This window comes from Glycine soja, chromosome 15 (genome assembly GCF_004193775.1).
Source record: "Glycine soja cultivar W05 chromosome 15, ASM419377v2, whole genome shotgun sequence".
Classification (NCBI taxonomy): Eukaryota; Viridiplantae; Streptophyta; class Magnoliopsida; order Fabales; family Fabaceae; genus Glycine; species Glycine soja.
In genome coordinates this window covers 4,117,484-4,137,420 of record NC_041016.1, presented here as the reverse complement: position 1 = coordinate 4,137,420, position 19,937 = coordinate 4,117,484, and the positions used below count along the sequence as shown (strand labels likewise).

Below are 19,937 nucleotides of genomic sequence, written 5' to 3'. Positions count from 1 at the left end.
TAAATACAATACTAATTATTCATTCGTTGATGAGGTGATTTCCAAAGAGAGATGTTGACTTTTGTAACAAACTTATCAAGGGATTTGTCAAAGGGGCCCGAAATGAAAATGAAGTCAAATAATTCTCTCTTTAATAACCAATTAAAATTAGATATTTATTTTATTATAAATTCTATCAATTAATATTAGGGATGTTTCTGAATTGGAATGGATTGGTTTTTTTATTTTATTTTTACTTTTATTTTTTGAAAATATTAAATAAGAAATAAGATATCTAATAAATAATTGAAATATTAAATATTTTATTTATATGTCATTATATAATTAATAATTGTATATTTATCCATCTTAACTCAAATAGGTAGTAAAAGAATTTCTTTTAACTTAATGTAATTTCATAGATAAAAGTTATATGATAATTATATAAATATATAGGAAATAAAAATAAAAATAAAAATATGATTTATATTATAAAATAATGAATAAAAATATACATATTTTTATGAGTTTGGTTTGGATTAGATTAGATTAGATTCGATCAGAATTTAAATTCAAAGATATTTTTTCTTTTCCATCACTTTGACATATATAAAAAAAATTCTGAAATTTTATTTTTTATGATATTTTAAAATTTATTATTTTTTATGATTAACAAAGATGGAGTTGTTTAACCTCATTTTTAGTTGGGATCAATTAGACCAACCCACTTATTAAGGCTAAAATCTTTTCGTTGTATTTATTCATGAATTCTTTTATAGAATAAATAATATTTACTCATAGTCATCTCTTCACAAATTAGCACGTAGAATATATTTGTTAATTTTTATTATAGGAAGTGAGAAAAATGTTGAAAGGGTGGGGATATAACTAAGGACAATATTGTCATTTCAGAAATTATAAAAAAATGGGATATGAACTTGGACAAAAAAGGATGAGAATAACATGGGGCAAACAAAGGCGGAACATATGGAGTGGGCCTAGGACAGATCCAACAGAGATTGGGGTAAGAAATAAGAACCCTGTGGACTGGACTGGGCTCCATTGTAATAGTATCTAACATTCACTGACACACAGGATGTTGCTAGGTGCACCGGACATATTGCTTGTGCACCCAGCATTAAAACAAAATTCCAAAAATACCCTTGAGTATTTTTTTTCTACGGATTATATAATTCATATGAGTTACACGGATTACTATACAGATTAATAAGTATTTTTTTATAATTTTTTTCAAAAATATATTTTACAAATTAATTTAAAATTAATGATCCAAGCAAGAGTCAAACCTATGACTTTCACATTATTAACACGACATTCTAATCAACTAAGCTAATAGACAATTATCTTATAAAATAAATAATATTGTTATATATAACACTAAAATTTCTAATATATATTTAATACACATGTAAATTTAAATAATAAATTTTGTGACAATTGATTTTGATATAACTCATACGATTAGCTAATTTGTATGTTTTTTTTAATTTATTAATAGTAATTTTTTTATTTATAAAAAAACATATGGATTAACTAATCCGTATGAGTTATATCAAAATTAATCATTACAAAATTTATTATATAAATTTATACGCGCATTAAATATACATGAAAAATTTTAGTGTTATATATATAACAACATCATTTATCTTGTAATATAATTGATATATTAATTTAGTTGGTTAGAGTAATCCGTATGAGCCCAATCCACAAGCCTCATACATAAATTGGGCTCATACGAATTAGTTAACCCTAAATCTTATATGGATTAACTAATCCGTATCATTTTTATGAAAGGACAAAGCAGAAAAATCACGTAATTCAAGGTGTAGCAGCAGCAATTTTACTAGGGGTGTTAGCAATGCCCGACACCCAGTGAGTGTTGTACTTTTTATGGTCCAACAACCCAACAGTGAACCTTGCTTGAACAAACAACAACAACTTGGGAGGCTCCGCCCTAACTGAAACCCAAAACGTAGCATTCCTTTCGAACTTGCACTTTGCAGCCTTTTTAACTTCAACTTCATTGTTTCTGTCGCCTTGCTTTGCTTTTAACGTTAACCTGCAATTGCATAAACTTTCAATAACTCAGTGCTCACACTTCAATTACAAGCTTTGGTTTTTCACTTCACGCTTGAAACCCAATGGCAGCCTCAGCTTTCTCCAACACATTGGTTTCTCCCATTTCTCTTCCATCCAAACCCAAAGCCAAAGCCATTTCCTTGCAACCCAAATTTCCACTTGTCAAATTCCCCAACCCCAGATCCCATCCCTTGTCGAGGAAAACGACGTCGCTCACCACGTTTTGTTCCTCCGATGCTGCCAATGCTCCTCAACATGACACCCCAATTGAATTAAGTATGAATTTCATCTTGTTTCTCCCTTTTGATTCCCATTCTTTTTTTTTTTTTGAGAAGCAATAGCGCGCGTTTTGCAGGGTATCCCGCATTCCCAACCGTCATGGACATCAACCAGATTCGTGACATTTTGCCCCACAGGTACTCTCAACGTTTCTCATTTTCTAAATTGTTTTGTGAACATTGGTGAGATTCACATTCACCTTTTTTTTTTTCTTTTTGTCAGGTTTCCTTTTCTTCTGGTGGATAGAGTGATTGAATACAATCCTGGAGTTTCTGCAGTGGCCATAAAGAATGTGACAATAAATGACAACTTCTTTCCTGGACATTTTCCAGAAAGGCCAATCATGCCTGGTGTTCTAATGGTCGAGGTACTAAACTATACACTGTGCTGCTTGCTGCCTGCCCCTACCTTTATTATATCTCTAATTATTTTGTCCTTTTCTTGTCTCTAAACATGTTATGGTAAAATGGAATCAATTTGTTACAATGTCTATGCTTGAATTTAATTGTACAAAGGTTGTGGTATCTCGTCAATCTTGTTTGCTTTACCTGGATTTATTCTCAGAATAGTAGCTCGTTTGAAACTATAAGAAGGAACAACCTCTTCTAAACTTAATTTTGCATCTGCAAAAGGATGTATCCATTTGTTTCAACTATGAAGTGTAGTGGTTGCAATTATCCTAGAGTCTTTGTGTTTGTGAAACTTGTTTTATTTGCAGCTCCAGTGGAACTTCTTAAATATAAATTTTAAATGATTCTAGGCATAATTGTATCAGGCAACAGAGTAGATTACCTTTGCTCTTACTTCTTAGTAAACCTCTCTTAAATTGATATACGCCAGTGTGATTGTTGCACGGACAATTTTCCACAATAAAAATGTACTCTGTTACAGAGCTCTGATTGTATTAACAAGTGAGAAAATCTATGAATTTGACTAACCATGACCAATAAAAATAGTTAATGTAGATTCCTGTCAACGTTGAATACATTCTTGCTTGCTGTATGAAGAAGTAAATTTGACTGTTTTCTTCTACAAAATGAATCAGTGTTTTTATTATAATCTCACTCTTTTCCGTGTATGTCTCCTTACTAGTGTACTCACGTATATAGTATTGGATATGGTAAATGTAAAATTTTTCCTATATTTATCTATTTCTTTATTATATATTTTGGATGGATTCTAGGGTAGATCACTATCATAGCTGGTCCATCATGTACCATTATTAAAATTCATCTACGGTATACAATCTTATTATATACCCTCCACATCAGAACTTTACCCTCCCGAGTCTCCCTCCCTCTTTGCCGCCTCCGGCGACTCCTCCACCACCTTTGACTACTCTGTCACCACCCACCACTATCACAAATGCCAATATCACCAACCAACCCTCACCCACACCCCCACTGTCACCTCACACAACGGCCTCTTCATTGCCTACGAACAGGCCCTCCACCTTGGTATCGTCCACAAATTCTTGAGCAATAAACAAAAACGCACGACCAAAACAAATTAACAAACACATGAGAGAACAAACGAACATGGGAAGGGGTGAAACAATTCTGAGTGTGTCCATCGACTTCTTTCCGGAGTCGAGGGCGACCGCGATGCTTCTTGGCGAGATGTTCACTGGAAGAAGCTGGAGTGTGGGTGAGACCTAGGCCCAACGCAATGTAGCCATCGGGTGAATACTTTCTTGGTTGGCCCTTTTCTTTGCTAAGGGCACCAGCGCACACGTCTTCAATGCCCTGTCTTTGAGATGCTTAGGAGGAGGAGGGTTGTTGTTGAAAGGGAATTAGGTAGTAGTCGTGGCCATACATGGGCCTCGTACCCTTCAACAACAACTCTTCAATGATGGCCCTCACCACCTCTTGATTCTCTTTCTAGAACGACAACTCTCTTTCTTCTGAGCCTTTCAACAACAACAACGACAATGGCACATGCAAGGCATAGAAGTTGTGTGTGTCAATATCCTCAGAGTCCTCAAAGAAAAAGAGGGGTTGGCCCAGAAAGTACTTGCCCGATGGCAACATTATGTTGGTCCTAGGCCCCAACTGCGCTCCCATTTCTTCCACCTGACCTCCCACCAAGATGCAGCATGGTTGCCCTCTGGCTTCGGAAAGAGGCAAATGGCAAATGGCTGCGCTCGATATTGTTTCATCACTTCCCTTGTTTGTCCATTCATTCTCTCATGTGTCTGGTAATTTGTTTTGATAGTGTCTTTTTGTTTGTTGCTCAGGAAATGGTGGACGACGCCAAGGTGGAGGGCGTATCTATAGGTGGTGGAGGAGCCACTTCGTGAGGCAGAGATAGGGGGGTGTGAGATTTGGAGAAATGGGAGTGGACAAGGGTTGGTGGGTACAAGAGGGGAATGGTGGTGGTACGTGGTGAAGGGGCTGTCAGAGGAGGTAGAGGAGCCTTCAAAGATGGAGGGTAAAGTTTTTATGTGGAGGGTGTTTAATAAGATTGTGTACCTTTAATTTAATCTAACTGCTCTTAATAATGGTGGTCCACCTTAGAATCTATCTAATATCTTATCATAAATTAAAAATGCACTAAAACAATGAATTAGTCTATCATAGGATAATAAAAAAGGGCTTGAATTAGAGGACAAATATTTTTAGTCACATGGATTGTGGATAGGCATTTATGTAAGACAGTGACACATTCTCATATTAATGACTTTGTTTGGACACTCATTTTAAGCATTGAAATTAATTTTGACTCCTGCAAAAAGAGAGTGGAACTGTGAGAGAGAGACATTTTCAGGACTTTGAAAAAGTTTTTAGAAGTATGCTAACAAGCTACACCTTTGGGTTTGGGAATATTTTAACAAGTTTAAGTTTTAGCTTGCTAGAACTACCTTAAAAATAAATATTAGTATATTCTTTAGAAGGAGTATTTTTTCAAAGCTACACCACCTTTGGGAGTATTTGATAAGCACCCAAGTACTTGGGAAACTCACCCTTAAAAGCTAGTTGTTATGGGGAGAGAATCAATTACTTAAATACTCCACCTAGTATCCCATATTACTTGGTGTGGTGCTTACGCACCTCATAATACCCAAGTCCCTATCAGTATTTTAACAATGCTATGGTATAGCTTGCTAAGACATTCCTTCTAAAAAAACAAGAGTATATTAACAAATCCTATATATGAGTGTATTGGAAATATACAAGGTTGTAGGTCTTGGCATCTACTTGAGTTCCCATACTTTTGAAGGTCTGTGTTTAATAAAATGAATGACATATACTAATTAATTAATTTTCAAATTAAGTTTCTTGAATCCAATGTAAAATTTGAAGATTGAAATTTGAGGTTCACAAGTACTTGTGACTAACTTCATGTTCATATATTTCACCCTTGATTTAGGATATGATATTTATGTAGGTGACGTTCTTTCTTTCTGTGTCAATTTTCTTTCATCTCTCATTTATGGCATCTTGGTTTATACTCGTAGGAAATGAAATTTAACTGCAGTTTGCATTCATTTTTCTGGGTTGAGTGCATTATACTCAAATGACAGGTTGACCCTTGTCTACTGTCTAGTTTAGATTTGTTTACCTTTTACCATTTTCAATGTGATAAGAACATCAGCAAGAGTCCAATATCTAGTCTCTGAAACTGGTTTTGTATCTTCATATTGATTGGACCATCATACAATAACTTACGACTACTTGTTAGATGGTAAAATTTATTTATATTTAATGAATTATATTTCTTAGGCTCCAACTTCTGAAAGACTTTGAGATGAACAACTAGTCTTGTATGATTTCTGTTGCAATAATCTTCTTTAAATGTGGACATGAACATGAGGTCATTTGCTGCAGGCAATGGCACAAGTTGGTGGTTTGGTCATGTTGCAACCTGAAGTGGGAGGTTCTCGTGAAAACTTCTTCTTTGCTGGAATAGACAAAGTGCGGTTTCGTAAGCCTGTGATAGCTGGGGACACCTTAGTTATGAGAATGACACTTACTAAGCTGCAAAAGCGATTTGGAATAGCAAAGATGGAAGGGAAGGCATATGTTGGAGGTGAAGTTGTGTGTGAGGGTGAATTTTTGATGGCAATGGGGAGTGAATAAGTAGACACATTCCTTCCAACTGGAATAGAGTTGATTTTCTAGCATCTTTTAATTTAATGCTTCTGCCTTTTAATGCAGAACATCGTGAACATTTAATTTAATGTATGCATTTTCAATGAAATTTATCTAAGCATTCTGTTCTATTTCTATATGGCTTCGCTTTGGCTATTCAGTGCGAAAATTATCTTTGATGGATGAAAACTTGGCATTTGAACTTGTGTGGTTGTATCCCCATTTGTTTCAAAGTATTTGTTTATGGCAATCCAATCCTTGTGGACATTTTTTTACCCTATTAAGTATGACAGATTCTTAAAACTCTACTGGAATTGGCACACATATAGTAATATTTTTCAAGTCTCCCAGATGACTTCAACTACTCCTGGTTTGGAAGAGAAAAGTAAAAATACAAGTATTGATACGATGGTTACATTAGAGTGCAGACATAAAGTGAATGCATCCAATTTTAGATCATAGAATTTGAATTTGTCATGAAGTAACACAGACGGGACAAACAAAGGTTGATTTGCAACTGTCTAGCCTCTCAATTCAATTATCTACATGAAATGTTTAATTTACAAGCCAAGAGCACCAAGGGGGGTCTTCCCTTGTCCAGCCTCAAAGTAGAAAATCAGCATGGCCAACATAGCAATCCTGGCATGCTTAATCTCAGCCAATTTCAATCTTTCCAGCTTCTCTGTATCCGGAATGTAAACTCCATCCTTGATAGTGCCAGCAAAGCTCAAAGGGTCAAAGAATTTGCCTCCTGGGTAGCCTTGCTCACCAGTGGCATTGGCAAAGTTCTCAGCTGTTCTTGACCATGGAGTGGCCCATTCCACTGACTGTGAGTCTGGGTTGAAGAAATCCACCCATCTCTTGCTCTCAACCCACCCCATGAGGATCAACTGGGTTCCCAGAAGAGTACCAAAGGAGAAAGGAGCAATTGCATTTGGGTCAGCTCCAGCCTCAAACCATGGCACTCCACTCCATGCCTGCCCCACAAAGATTCCTAGAACTGCAGCCATTGCCCACCTCCCATGAATGAGCTCAGCTTCTCTGTACCATTTGAGGAATGCTGGGTCCTTCCCAAGGCCTAGTGGATCAAAACCATAGTCACCTGGTAGCCTGCAATTGAAACATAATAAATCAAGTTCTGGAGAGAAACTTAGAGGGAAAAGTGAGTAAAATTGTCTTCAGTTTTCAAAATTTCGACATCATTTCAAATGACTCACACCCTTAAGTTAGGACCATATTCAACACCAATACAGATGACTCACACCCGTAAGCTCAGACCACAAAACACTTAATTTTAGAAACAATTTTCAGAATATGACAAATGGATTGCTGAATATGCATGGAATTATTATAGAAAACACATTTTGAAACCAAAAAGTGGGAAGGAATTTGGGTGGACTCACGATCCATCAAGCCATTCTGGGTCGACGAGATTGCCACCACCTCTAACACCAGGGAGCCATGACTTCTTTGGTGCAGCAGCAGCTACCACAATGAGTCTTCTGGGATTAACAGTAACAGCAGCACCAACTTTGCCTCCAATAGCAGTGGCCAGAAGGGTTTGGCTCCTGTTTCCTCCACTCAAGAAGGAAGATCCCAACCCATTTAACACAGCACCAGATGTTGCAGCTGCCATCTCTCTATCAAGTTCTCTGGAGAGACAGTGAGAAAAATATTAGAGGCTGATTTTGAGGTTCACTTTGCAAATGCACCACTTGGGAGAGATTTTATGTGTGAATGGATGTGAAGTGAAGTGGGACAAAATCTAAGGGACTCTCACAGAAGGCCAAGTAGGACAATGAAATCTGTAGAAGAAATCTGAAGCTATCGTGGATAGATTTCGGACCAATAGGAACTAGATGTCCATCCTCATCCCATGTTACTTCCTGCCACGTGGACAACTCAACCACCGATTCCACTCCACTTACTTACGTTGTTCTTTGATTCTATCTTTTCCTGTTGTCCATGTTTAGTTCCTTAGGAAGATAATTTGCAAGAGGAGAAGCATCCCAACAAAACCATTTTAATTAATGAAGCTAGACGAGCTTCTTCACCTCACAAAATACTGCATGGTATCTTCGTTTTTTCAAATGCCACGGGCAATATCTAACTGCCACCAAAGAAGTGAATATAATTTATAAAAAAATATAAGAACTAAGAATAAAGAGAAGTTTTAAGTAACAACCTGGGATATTTTGATTGAAAGAGTTATTACAAGGAAGATGAGTGACACTCCTTCTGACATACTTTCTATTCAATATTATAAGTTTCAAAACCATAAGTGTATTTATTAAAATTTTATATCTTTTAATAAATTTCAGTTAATAATATAAAAAATATTTAAAAGAATGTGTTAATTAATAAATTGCTAATGTTTCTCTTGCAAGGAATATCAACTAGATTTGTACTCAGTTCATGATAAGAGAAAATATATCCACCTTTTTCGAAATAACCCAACCAAACGGTCACAATATTAATAATCTCTTCCTCTCAATAAACAGAATCCGTTCATATAAGCCTTTCAACCAATGCACCGTGCCTCTCACTCTCACTCTCACAAGGACACAACCCTAGCATCCTCTCTCATTCACAACAACAACCACACGCTAATTCTTCACTCTCTTCTATTCTCTCAAATTTTTACCCACTTAGAAACCATGAAACAACTCCCCTTTGAGCCTCCATGAGCAGTTAAAAAGAGGTGGAGGCCTGGCCAATTTCTTTCCCTTTACATAGTAAAAACGATTTTATATATTCAAGTTTTGTGTATGAATTTTTTTTTTTGAAAGAACTAATTTTATTACTATCTAAATGTTTCATTTTGAATATCAAAAAGTATATTTCTACTCCTATTTTTTAAAAACTTTTTTATATTTAATGTTTATTGAATATCTTTTTTAAGAAACGAGATATTGCTTATAACATAAAAAAATTAAAATAATAATAATAATACATAAATTTATGTTAACGAAAAATAATAGTGTAAAAAGTTCACTTCCTTTAAGTGATTCTTTAATTAAATATAAAAATATTTTTCACATTATTTATTTTCACTTTCCCTTTCATGCATCTAAATAAGTAGAGGGGAATTCTTATATATATTTTTTTATTTCTATATCCATGCATACTATATATCTTTCTTGATCTACTTTTCTTTTAAATCCATTATTTCTATTTATTTCACTCTTATTTCCTTTCTCACTATTTCAGCTCATTTTTACGTAATTTTGTTAATATTAGTACACATTAATTAATAATAAAACATGAGTTTAATTAATTTTGTTCCTCTAATTTATTTTTAGATTGAATTTGATCATTTTACTATTTGAATGTTTTATTAAAAGAGATTCAATTAAGTCTTTTAATTTAAAAGGTTTAATTAATTTTTTTACGAGTTTAATTTGTCTAATTTAAAATCAATTTTGAGTCTTTTTAAAAAAAAATTGAAAGTAGATGGAAAAAGATGGGATCAAGTTAAATTCATTTAAAAAAAATAAAAAACCTAAGTGAATCATTTTAAAAAAACATAAGACCTAATTAAATTTTTAAATAATAAGATGATCAAATTAAATTTAAAAAATAAATTAGAAGATGATAAAAATGTAATTAAATCTAAAATATATCAAGAAATTTTTTAATTTATGTATTGGTAGTGTAAAAACATTTACATTATTAACTAATAAAAGGTAATTGAGGTATAAAAAGCAGTTATTATAAATGATAGAGAATATAAAAAACACACTATTTAAAATACATTTTTTTATTGATTGAAATTTAATCACCAAATTGTATGATTATTATTTCTTATTTATTTATATTTTTAATAAATTTTAAATACTAAAAAAATTAACAAATGCATTAATATTATTATTATTATATAAAAGAAAAGAATACATTCTAATTAAATTGATTATATTTTAATACGTTAGCAAGCACGTTGTTGTTTATCTTATAGTTAGTTGTTCTACTTCACAAATTTAAGTAGATTTTATTTGCTTTTTATTTTTTGGGAGGTAATACAAAGACAGCATGATCACATTGATGGATGTAAGGTGGAGAAGATTCAGGAATCCCTATGTTTTCTGTCTGTAATATCAATGTTGTCCACTTCTCCTTCCATTCCTCCACCGTCATAAACCCACCCACAAACAATGGAAATCAAATCATGCTTAGTTAATACTACAACATTGAAAAACAATTAATAAAATAGAACTTGATGAAATGGCTCTTCTCTTCTCCAGAAGCTTCCATTGTCTCTGGTTACCATGCTGCAATGTTCCACCAAAATCTTCTGAAAGGCTTCGAATTTATGCTCCTATTCCACTTCCCAAACCTTGGGTCAGCTTCACACACCATACCCGCCTGCTTCCCAATGCCACTTCTTCCCCAAACTCTGATCCTGAAGATTTTGATATTCTCTCTTCAACTGGTATCGTGCTTTTGCTCTCAAAGACTCTTGCTTTTTTCATTTCTATTTATTGGGTTTTTCTTACTTTTCCATTTTGGTTAGTGGGTTATTTATATTTTGCAATATGGTTATTTTGGCAGAACATTCCGATGGTAGTTTTGTGTTCCGGTTCGCCAGTGCTAATGAGATTAGAGAACAATTAGATGAATTGAACAAAAAGAAAAAATCAGATGCATTGAACAAAAAGAAAAAGAAACTCGCTCGTGAGGGTGTTTTGGAAGAAGGCAAAGCTGGTGTTCGAGCTTTGGTGAGTGAAAGTGTTAAAAAATTGAACACTGAGGTTGATCGTACTTTAGGGGGTGAAATTGAGTCTTCTTCAACTGTAGTAGTTGGTGTTGCTGATCAAAACCCTCAGCTTCTCTTGAATGAAAAGGAGGGTGATGTTCTTGATAGTGATTCTGGGCCACCAGTGACCAATGATTTGCAAAAGATCGATAGACATTTGAAGTTGGATTCAGTGGAGGATGGCGATGGTCAACGTGGAATTTCAAGTGAAGATGTTGGTACTGAGAGTAATGGTGTCCCGAGTGCGTCTGAGGCGGATTCAGAACTTGATAGTCACCGAGAAGCTGTAGTTTCAACTGTTGCTACTGAGGCTGATGTGGTTTCTGATCTGAAGAGTGACGCTTTTGCAGAAGTTGAAGAGGAAGAAGAAGGTGATGTTGTGGCTTATTTAGTGCCTTCTTGGTCAACATTATCCATTGAAGTTTTTAATAGTTATTGGTCTGTTTGTCAGGTAGAAGGCTAACATTGAAGTTGCTCATCTCTCTACAGCTGGCAAGAGTTATGGTGTAGATAGAACGACAAACAACCTGGCTGCTGCTGTTGATGCTGAGTTAAGTGAATTGGTGCCGGAATCCACTTTTTTAGATTCTGAACAAGTTGGTGACAGTGCATCAAACAACCAGACTGATGCTGTGAATGCTGAATCAAGTGAATTGGTTCCAGAATCCACTTGTTTAGAGTCTGAACAAGTTAGTTATAGTGCAACAAACAACCAGACTGATGCTGTGGATGCAGAATTAAGTGAATTGGTGCCAGAATCCACTTCTTTAGAGTCTGAACAAGCTGGTTATAGTGAAACAAACAACCTGACTGATGGTGTTGATGCCAACTTAAGTGATTTGATGCCAGTATCCACTTCTTTAGAGTCTGAACAAGTTGGTTATGGTGCAACAAACAACCTGATTGCTGCTGTGGATGCCAACATAAGTGAATTGTTTCCAGAATCCACTTCTGCAGAGTCTGAACAAGTTGGTTATAGTGAAACAAACAACATGACTAGTGGTGTTGATGCTGACTTAAGTGAATTGACGCCAGTATCCTCTTCTTTAGAGTCTGAACTAGTAGCTAATGATGAAGAAACAGCTCACCTCATTGTGGGTGACTTCATCAATGCAAGTAAAATGGGAAAGTCAGAATTGGTTAGTCTTATTCCCTTTTCCTACAGACACTAACATTTACTTTTTCCTGTGCACGTGGTTTTGTTTGAGTGCATTTGGCTATCCAACTATATTGACCTTAACTGCTGAAAATATCCCCTTCAAGGATTGCTTTTTACTGATTCATTCACTACAGTTTCTAGTATGATTTGTGTGCTATTTTATGTTTAGTCACTTGACGAGGTTCCATCCTCAAATTTGGAAAACAACATAGATGTTGACAACACCGAAAGAAGTGATTATGAAAGCACATCACAGCTTACTGTGCCACAGATACTTTCAGCTGAGGTGGCTAGTCATGGGTATGCCAACTATCTTCTTTCTTTTCTGTATTCTAAATTATGTTCACTCTTTCTTCTTGTGGTCTACAGTACTGATTTATGAAATGTATTCCCACCTGTGAAAAGTTTCTCCTTTTTCCATCGAAAAGAATGTTTAGGAACTTGATCTACTCACTGAATTTGGTGATAAAGTGATGATAATTTTCAAATCTTGGAGTGTTATAGAAGTTATATGTGGTGCAAGTAATACATTGCTGTTAGTGAGGAATGAAACACAATAGTTCGCAATGGTCATCTAATTCTACTAAAAACAAAATGCAGAAATCAAACCATTATAGATGCAAGTATCTAGGTTTGATGCATGGCATGATGAACTTCTTGGAATTTGGATATGACCCCTGTTTCATGGTTCTTTGCATTGGTTACTTGCATGTACACAGGGAAAAAACTTCAAAAACGGAGCTTTTCCTAATTTCTGGTGCTGCATGCTTGCCTCATCCCTCTAAGGTACCTTCCATACTTCAATATCATGACTCATTCTGCTCAGTTAATAGGGATGAAAATGAAGCATGTTAAGCTTACAAATGACACTGTTGGGATTTTAGTATCATAGTTAAATCAAATTCTAAGAAAAAAAATGAATGATTCAAGTTGTGTTTTCTATATTATGCTAGGGAGTAATAACAGGTTTGCTCCTCTGTTAATAATTAATCACTATTGTGAATTTGTGATTGTTTCCCCTTTCCTTTTTTGATAAAATTCTTCTTTTACAAAATTCATTACTGTGATTGTTCTTGTTTCTGTTTTGGTATCATTGATATGTTTGATGTTTTTAAAGTGAAAATAGTTATACCCAAAATACGGGAAGACTGTTACATTAAATAAATAAATAAATCTGGGAGTACTCATGTCAGATGTGTATATCCTGTAGATAGAAGAAAATGAGGATTGTTAAATTCTATTGGATGGTAATGGCACTTGAAGGGTAGTGACAAACTCTAATTTTTTGGTCAGCAGGATATGGCATCTTTGTTAGAAGTTGATGCTCCCAAATGCATTATTTAGTTTACTCAGATCTATAAGCAATGTAATCAGTGCAAATCCTTCTAACCTAGGAATTTGACATTTTATTGCATGTATATAATCATGAACATGTGCATGGCATTTGAATTGATGTTTGACTTGAATCCTGAATGACAGATGATAAGCCAACTAATAACAAGTTTCAGGCATTGACAGGTCGAGAGGATGCTTATTTCATTTCTCACCAAAACTGGCTAGCTGTGGCTGATGGAGTTGGTCAGTGGTCACTTGAAGGTATCCTTTCTACAATATTTGGAAATCCATAAAATTGCAGCATTAGTATGCCTTCGTTTTTGCCCCTTCTGTGTGTCTGGTACGAAATTGCTGTATAGAATGTTAGCTTATTACTGTCTACAGTGGTCCGATCTAATCACCTAATGTCATTTCTTGAAATTAGGCTTGTTCCCCATTTTGTAAATTTTGAACCTGCATATACTATCTTCCTCTATTGGACTGAATGAATTGTGCCTAGCATCCATTATATGCTTCCCATAGCTTGCCAGTTGCCACTATCAGAACTCTGATCTTTAGTCTTTCTCAGTTTTAATCTATACTTAGAACTCATACATCTTAGAAAATTGCACAGGGAGCAATGCTGGACTGTATATCAGGGAACTCATTGAAAAATGTGAAAATATTGTGTCAAATTATGAAAACAATTCAACGATAGAACCTGCAGAAGTTATCACCAGAGGTGCTGCTGAAACACAATCTCCAGGATCATGTTCTATTTTGGTTACTAATTTTGATGGACAGGTATATGGCTAACTGTTTTAGCTAACTGGTTTAAATTAGAATGGAGTAAGTAGCTCAAATGAATGATGGAAGTACACGATCAAGTGAATTCTGAGTTATTCATTCAATTGATACTACAATTTTAATTTTTAACTACCTCACAGAAATAATTTGATAGTGGCAACTTTGTAAATTGGGCTATAATGCAACAAGATCTTTAATTGGGTCTTCAATCTCTTCAAAGGTTCTTTGATAACCTCATTTATGTGGATATCTATTATTTTCCATGTGTCTTTTGGCCAAAGTTCAATAAGGTCACTCGGGAATTTATGGAGTTTTTTCTTCTTTTCTTTTGTCCTGGCTATAATATTTGTCCTATTTCTTTGCAGTTTAATCTTTTGAAATGACTATTTCATTTGCTGGGTCAGAGTCCATATGCTTGTTTTGCATGTCATTCAAGTTTGTTCATATTATACTAGGCAATATGAAAATATGTCTAGTTAAACATGTGACTGATGCAAGTATCCCATTACCCTGTCCAAAGCAGAGATAAATCATGTTTCCTGGCCACTTAAATCTCAGATTGCAAAGATAGGTTGGGTTTGGTTGTGTTGCATTGCATTGCAAAGACAAGCCACTAAAAGCTGAAATAGATTATACTTTTTGGTATAATTGTGCTCAGCAACTAGAAATTTATAAATATAAACCCACCCCCTGTGGTAAATTTTTCATGTGAATCATCTATAGGAATTTATTTGCAGGTCCTTCATGCAGCCAATGTGGGGAACACTGGATTTATCATTATAAGAGATGGTTCCATCTTTAAAAAATCAACTCCAATGTTTCATGAATTCAACTTTCCATTACAGATAGTTAAAGGAGATGATCCCTCAGAACTCATTGAGGTACGTAATCTAACCTGTAGCATTTTGTCATATTCACCTGACATGATAAATATTTGGAAACATTACTCAGTTATGCATTGCTTGAACAGTGAGGCTCTAAAGTTTAGAAGTGACATAAGAGGATTTTAGACTACTAAATAATTAATATTCATTAAACCTAAAATATTAATTTGGACAGATTTTATTTAATATGCTAGCAACTCAAGGTAAAACGTGTTTCAGGGATACACAATGGATCTACATGATGGTGATGTGATAGTAACTGCCACAAATGGCCTCTTCGACAATCTCTATGAGCAAGAAATAGCATCAATTATATCAAAATCATTAGAAGCTAGCTTGACACCTCAGGTTGATTCACTTTATGCCCTTCTTTTAATTTTGGATCTGACTATCTTTCCCTTTTTAAGCATTTTCTTCTCAACGTTATCTAATATAGATATATTTATCATGTATCACTGAAATTCGTCATCTCAACTCCCTGGGTGAGAAAATAAATCATTTATCTTGTTGAGAAACACAAAAAGTACAGAACATTTTTCAAAAAATTCATCTATGAAAACAACCAACTTATTGCTAACATATTAGATTTTCCTTTTTGACACCATTTGGGAATATTTTATTGTGAATTATCCTGTTGAAACATATCTCCGCAAAATCTAGGTCAGTATCATGTTCACGATGTGTTAATGAAACCGGTTCTTCTAGGGTCTTAACTCTCTAAAACACTTGATAGCTTATGCTTACATGTTCCGGTGAGGTAACTTGCAGGAAATAGCAGAATTCCTGGCGACAAGGGCACAAGAGGTTGGAAGATCAACATCCATGAGAAGTCCTTTTGCTGATGCAGCCCAAGCTGTTGGCTATGTGGGATTCATTGGTGGCAAGCTTGATGATGTAACTGTTATAGTGTCATTAGTTCAACCTAGATAACTATTTCTCATTTTTTGTTGTGTTATCTACGTTTCATGTGTACATAGGAACCCAAGTTTTGTAAACTTGTTTGGGGATCAATTTGGTCCTCAACTGCATGACAATAACATTTTATGATTCCTATCTATTCTGTAAGTTTTCAGTCGTCTTTATTCTTATGGACACTACTCGTGTAGTGGCAAAATGAACAGCAAAAATGGAAAGGGAAGAATAAAGAACGAAAATTTCAATACACATTTTCTTGTAGGCATAATTGTGCACAAGTATATATTTAAGTGGTTCTGTTGGAGTAGAACAAGAAAAATTTTAACAAAATATTAGAGTATAAGTATGAGGTGAAATTTCACATTGGATAGAAATAAAAAAATAAATAAGGAGAAGATGAACTTAATGATCCTGATTAAAGTGTGATGTTATGTTTATTTTATAATTAAAACTAATCTAGAATTATCTTCTTTTTTTAACTACTTAGATCTTAAAATTGAAAAGTAGAGTCATAAAAGGACAATCATGGAGTACAACAATTGTGTAAATATGAGATCAAAGGATTTCACAACAATAATAATATTTTTGTTTTATTTTATTTATTTTTGTGTTACTTTTTATTGTGTGTTTTCGGTTCTTTATTATTAATGTATTTTTCCTTATCTCTCTTATCATATTAATGATTTTAAGTTTTAAATATATATTTATTTCTTAAGATGATCTTATGTGACTGATTAATTACTTTTGGTAGAAGATATTTGTGGTCACTCCACTTAAAAATTATAATGATGAATTTATTAGTTTCAATCTTTTGTAAACTTATTCAATGGTGAATAAATGAGAACTTGATTGATTTATTTTCTTATTATTACATTCTTCAATATTTCTATTGAGTTAAACATTAATTAGTTTGAATATTTTCTACACCCAGCATCTTTAATTTAAACAAAAAGAAATCACTCTTCATTTATTTAGATTAACGTAAAATAAAGGACGATTATGTGCTTGACGGTTTTTTTCAAATGCAAATAAAAATTTCCACTAGTCTTCTTCTTGTTGTGTCGGACTCAGTTTCAATCTTGTTGGTATACATTTGTCAATTTTGCAATTCACGTTCCATCAAACGTCAATGCTCTAGTGAAGAAAAAGAAAAAAAAAAAGCATTGCTCTTGTAAACTACCAATGGCACCAAACCTGTGAAACCTTTTCCCGACCACCTTTGACACCGCAAGCCACCCATTAACCTATGCCTGTAAACTTGTTGTATTTCAATGAAGAGGAAAAAGGAATCCCAATAACAACGGAAAAATGAAAAATTGGAAAATTTTGGTACAAACAAAAAGGAAGAACAAAGGAGAAACAAACAATCTAATAGAACAATTTAATGGTAGAAAAGAGAGAGAATGAGAGGAGAAACATGCAACCTAGCGACCACTGTGGTATGCATTGTAACCTCCTTACTGAAACCGAGGTTCAACACAACAAGAAAGAAAATTTTGTTGGATTAATTTTTTTTCATTAAATCGATAAATAACTTGTAAGCAACTACATAACTTAGCAGGATTCTCCTATTATGATAAATTTGTTCAAAAATTATGAAGAAACTCCAACATATAAATGACTATATATTATCCTAGAAATGTTTCTCTATTTTGAATTTTGCCTTCTATCGAGTCTCTTTTGCAACTCATTACAACAATCACTTATATAAATCAAAATAAAATTAGACAAATTTTATTTAACAATATTGATCAAGAGTAAAATACATGTGCACTATACCGCTTGCAAGTACCCTTTTCCATCTGAATATTATACATCAAAAGAGTTAGTTTATAATATATTATCTTTATTATTTGATCGTTGAAAATGATTTTATTTAAACAAAATTTTATACAAGGGTGAACATTAAAAGAAAAATTCAGTAAGACTTATTTTGCGAAATGTGTTTCTAAACTCATAAAAAATTCACAAACTATTAACTTGTTGGTCATTAATATTTTTCCACTCTTTTTCATTTGGATCTAATTAATTATTATTGTCATCATTAATTTGATTTGCAAACATATTCGATAATATGTGAAAAAAAGAAAAATAAAGAAATATATTTGGACAAAGAATTTAAGAAAAATAAAAAAAATGTTATTCAATTATTAATATTTGTTTATTACATAATGCATGAATACTCTCTTTTTTTCTAATAATTTTAATAACTTTGTTCATGAAGATTCTCATAACAAATTATTACTACTTGTCCAGACAATTTTGCAAGCAAGAGTCTACTGCGTGTGCTGCAAGGCCACGAACATCTCATGTAAAACCAAATATAAATAACATGTAAGAATATATTAACACAATTATAAAATCTTAAAAAATAGATCAATGTTGTAAAATAATAAATACCTTTGTTGTTGTCAATAAACTTTTCAAATGATACAATTGTGAGTAACATTAATAAAATTTTCATCACATTTGTTTGCCTGACAATTACGAAGACATTTTTTTATACCAAGGTCTAATTAAAAATAGAGGCCAACATAATAGGACATAACCGGTATCTACAGACTTAATTTATACAAATGGTGAAACGTAATTTGTTTGTGCCAAGCACACTATAATCATGATGATAATCGCAATCACATCTCTGATAGTTTTCAACTCATTATTTGCCATAACTCTTCTCTCTATCTTTACACTCTCTCAAAATTTCATGTAAACGCTAAATTCTTGTTGTGATGTTTCAACAAAAATTAACATCAATTTATAGGCACAAAATAATGCATGTAAAATAGCTTTAATTTCTTAACAAAATTGTGCATCAAACACTCCCAAGATTTTGTATTATATCAATTTAACTAGCATTTTTCAACGATAATATATATATATATATATATATATATATATATATATATATATATATATATATATATATATATATATATATATATGGTGAATAATCAAAATGTTCTTTTGAGTCATGATATGTTTTAACATGACAAATTGACACAATTAATAAAAAAAGGTAAATGAGTAAAACAAACATAAAAAATAAATTATATAGTATAATATGTCAAGAATATAAATTGCATTAATTTTAGATTTCAATAATGTAAGAATTATTCTAATTAATTAATTTACAACTCAAAAGGAACACTGAATAATATAATTTAACAAAATAAAGTAATTAGGATATCATTTATTCATCATTGAAGGATTTTACAAAAGATTAAAATTAAATAAATTTATCATTATAATATTATTTTTTTTAGGTAAAGACAATAGGTATTTTTTACAATAGACAACTTTGCTAAAGTGGAAAAACAACAGTCAAACATCAACAATAGGACTAGGACTGAGGGAGAAAGGACACAATTGAGGGAGAAAGCAACAATAATAGGTATTTTTTACAATATGACAAATAGAAGCCACCCCCAATGAAAAGAAAACCTAGATGACCTAAGAAGGCTAGGAGAAAGAACACAATTGAGGGAGAAAACAGTAACAATAGAACTAGGATGAAAAGGAATTTTCTCATTGGTACTTGTATGAGATGTGGCCTTGAAGGTCACAAGAGTAAGGGCTGCAATAATGGTGGTGTGTCACCTAAACCCAAAAAATGGAAACCCTCACCTGAAGTTGTTGTTACTCCTACTGCA

The 19,937-nt window shown here is 33.4% G+C and overlaps 3 protein-coding genes across 4 annotated transcripts; 2 read left to right on the top strand and 1 right to left on the bottom strand.

Moving 5' to 3' along the window:
• The first annotated feature begins 1,939 nt into the window (after positions 1–1,939).
• LOC114387319 (3-hydroxyacyl-[acyl-carrier-protein] dehydratase FabZ-like) lies at positions 1,940–6,668 on the top strand. Its single transcript, XM_028347475.1, has 4 exons — positions 1,940–2,358; positions 2,438–2,498; positions 2,584–2,728; positions 6,189–6,668. The coding sequence occupies exons 1-4, from the start codon at positions 2,145–2,147 to the stop codon at positions 6,438–6,440; spliced, it is 672 nt and encodes a 223-aa protein (XP_028203276.1). The 5' UTR covers positions 1,940–2,144; the 3' UTR covers positions 6,441–6,668.
• A 118-nt stretch (positions 6,669–6,786) lies between these two features.
• Positions 6,787–8,207, bottom strand: LOC114387318 (chlorophyll a-b binding protein CP24 10A, chloroplastic). Its single transcript, XM_028347474.1, has 2 exons — positions 7,856–8,207; positions 6,787–7,562 (listed from the first exon to the last, which is right to left on the bottom strand). The coding sequence occupies exons 1-2, from the start codon at positions 8,086–8,088 to the stop codon at positions 7,013–7,015; spliced, it is 783 nt and encodes a 260-aa protein (XP_028203275.1). The 5' UTR covers positions 8,089–8,207; the 3' UTR covers positions 6,787–7,012.
• Positions 8,208–10,464: 2,257 nt separating this feature from the next.
• Positions 10,465–16,531, top strand: LOC114387854 (probable protein phosphatase 2C 62). Of its 2 annotated transcripts, none has more exons than XM_028348077.1 (10): positions 10,465–10,881; positions 11,001–11,576; positions 11,695–12,344; positions 12,534–12,664; positions 13,084–13,150; positions 13,873–13,960; positions 14,301–14,482; positions 15,223–15,366; positions 15,589–15,717; positions 16,138–16,531. In XM_028348077.1, the coding sequence occupies exons 1-10, from the start codon at positions 10,674–10,676 to the stop codon at positions 16,297–16,299; spliced, it is 2,337 nt and encodes a 778-aa protein (XP_028203878.1). In that variant the 5' UTR covers positions 10,465–10,673; the 3' UTR covers positions 16,300–16,531. The 2 variants fall into 2 exon arrangements, with proteins under 2 accessions (XP_028203878.1, XP_028203879.1); XM_028348078.1 differs by having other exon boundaries at positions 10,466–10,881; positions 14,313–14,482.
• Positions 16,532–19,937: the final 3,406 nt, after the last annotated feature.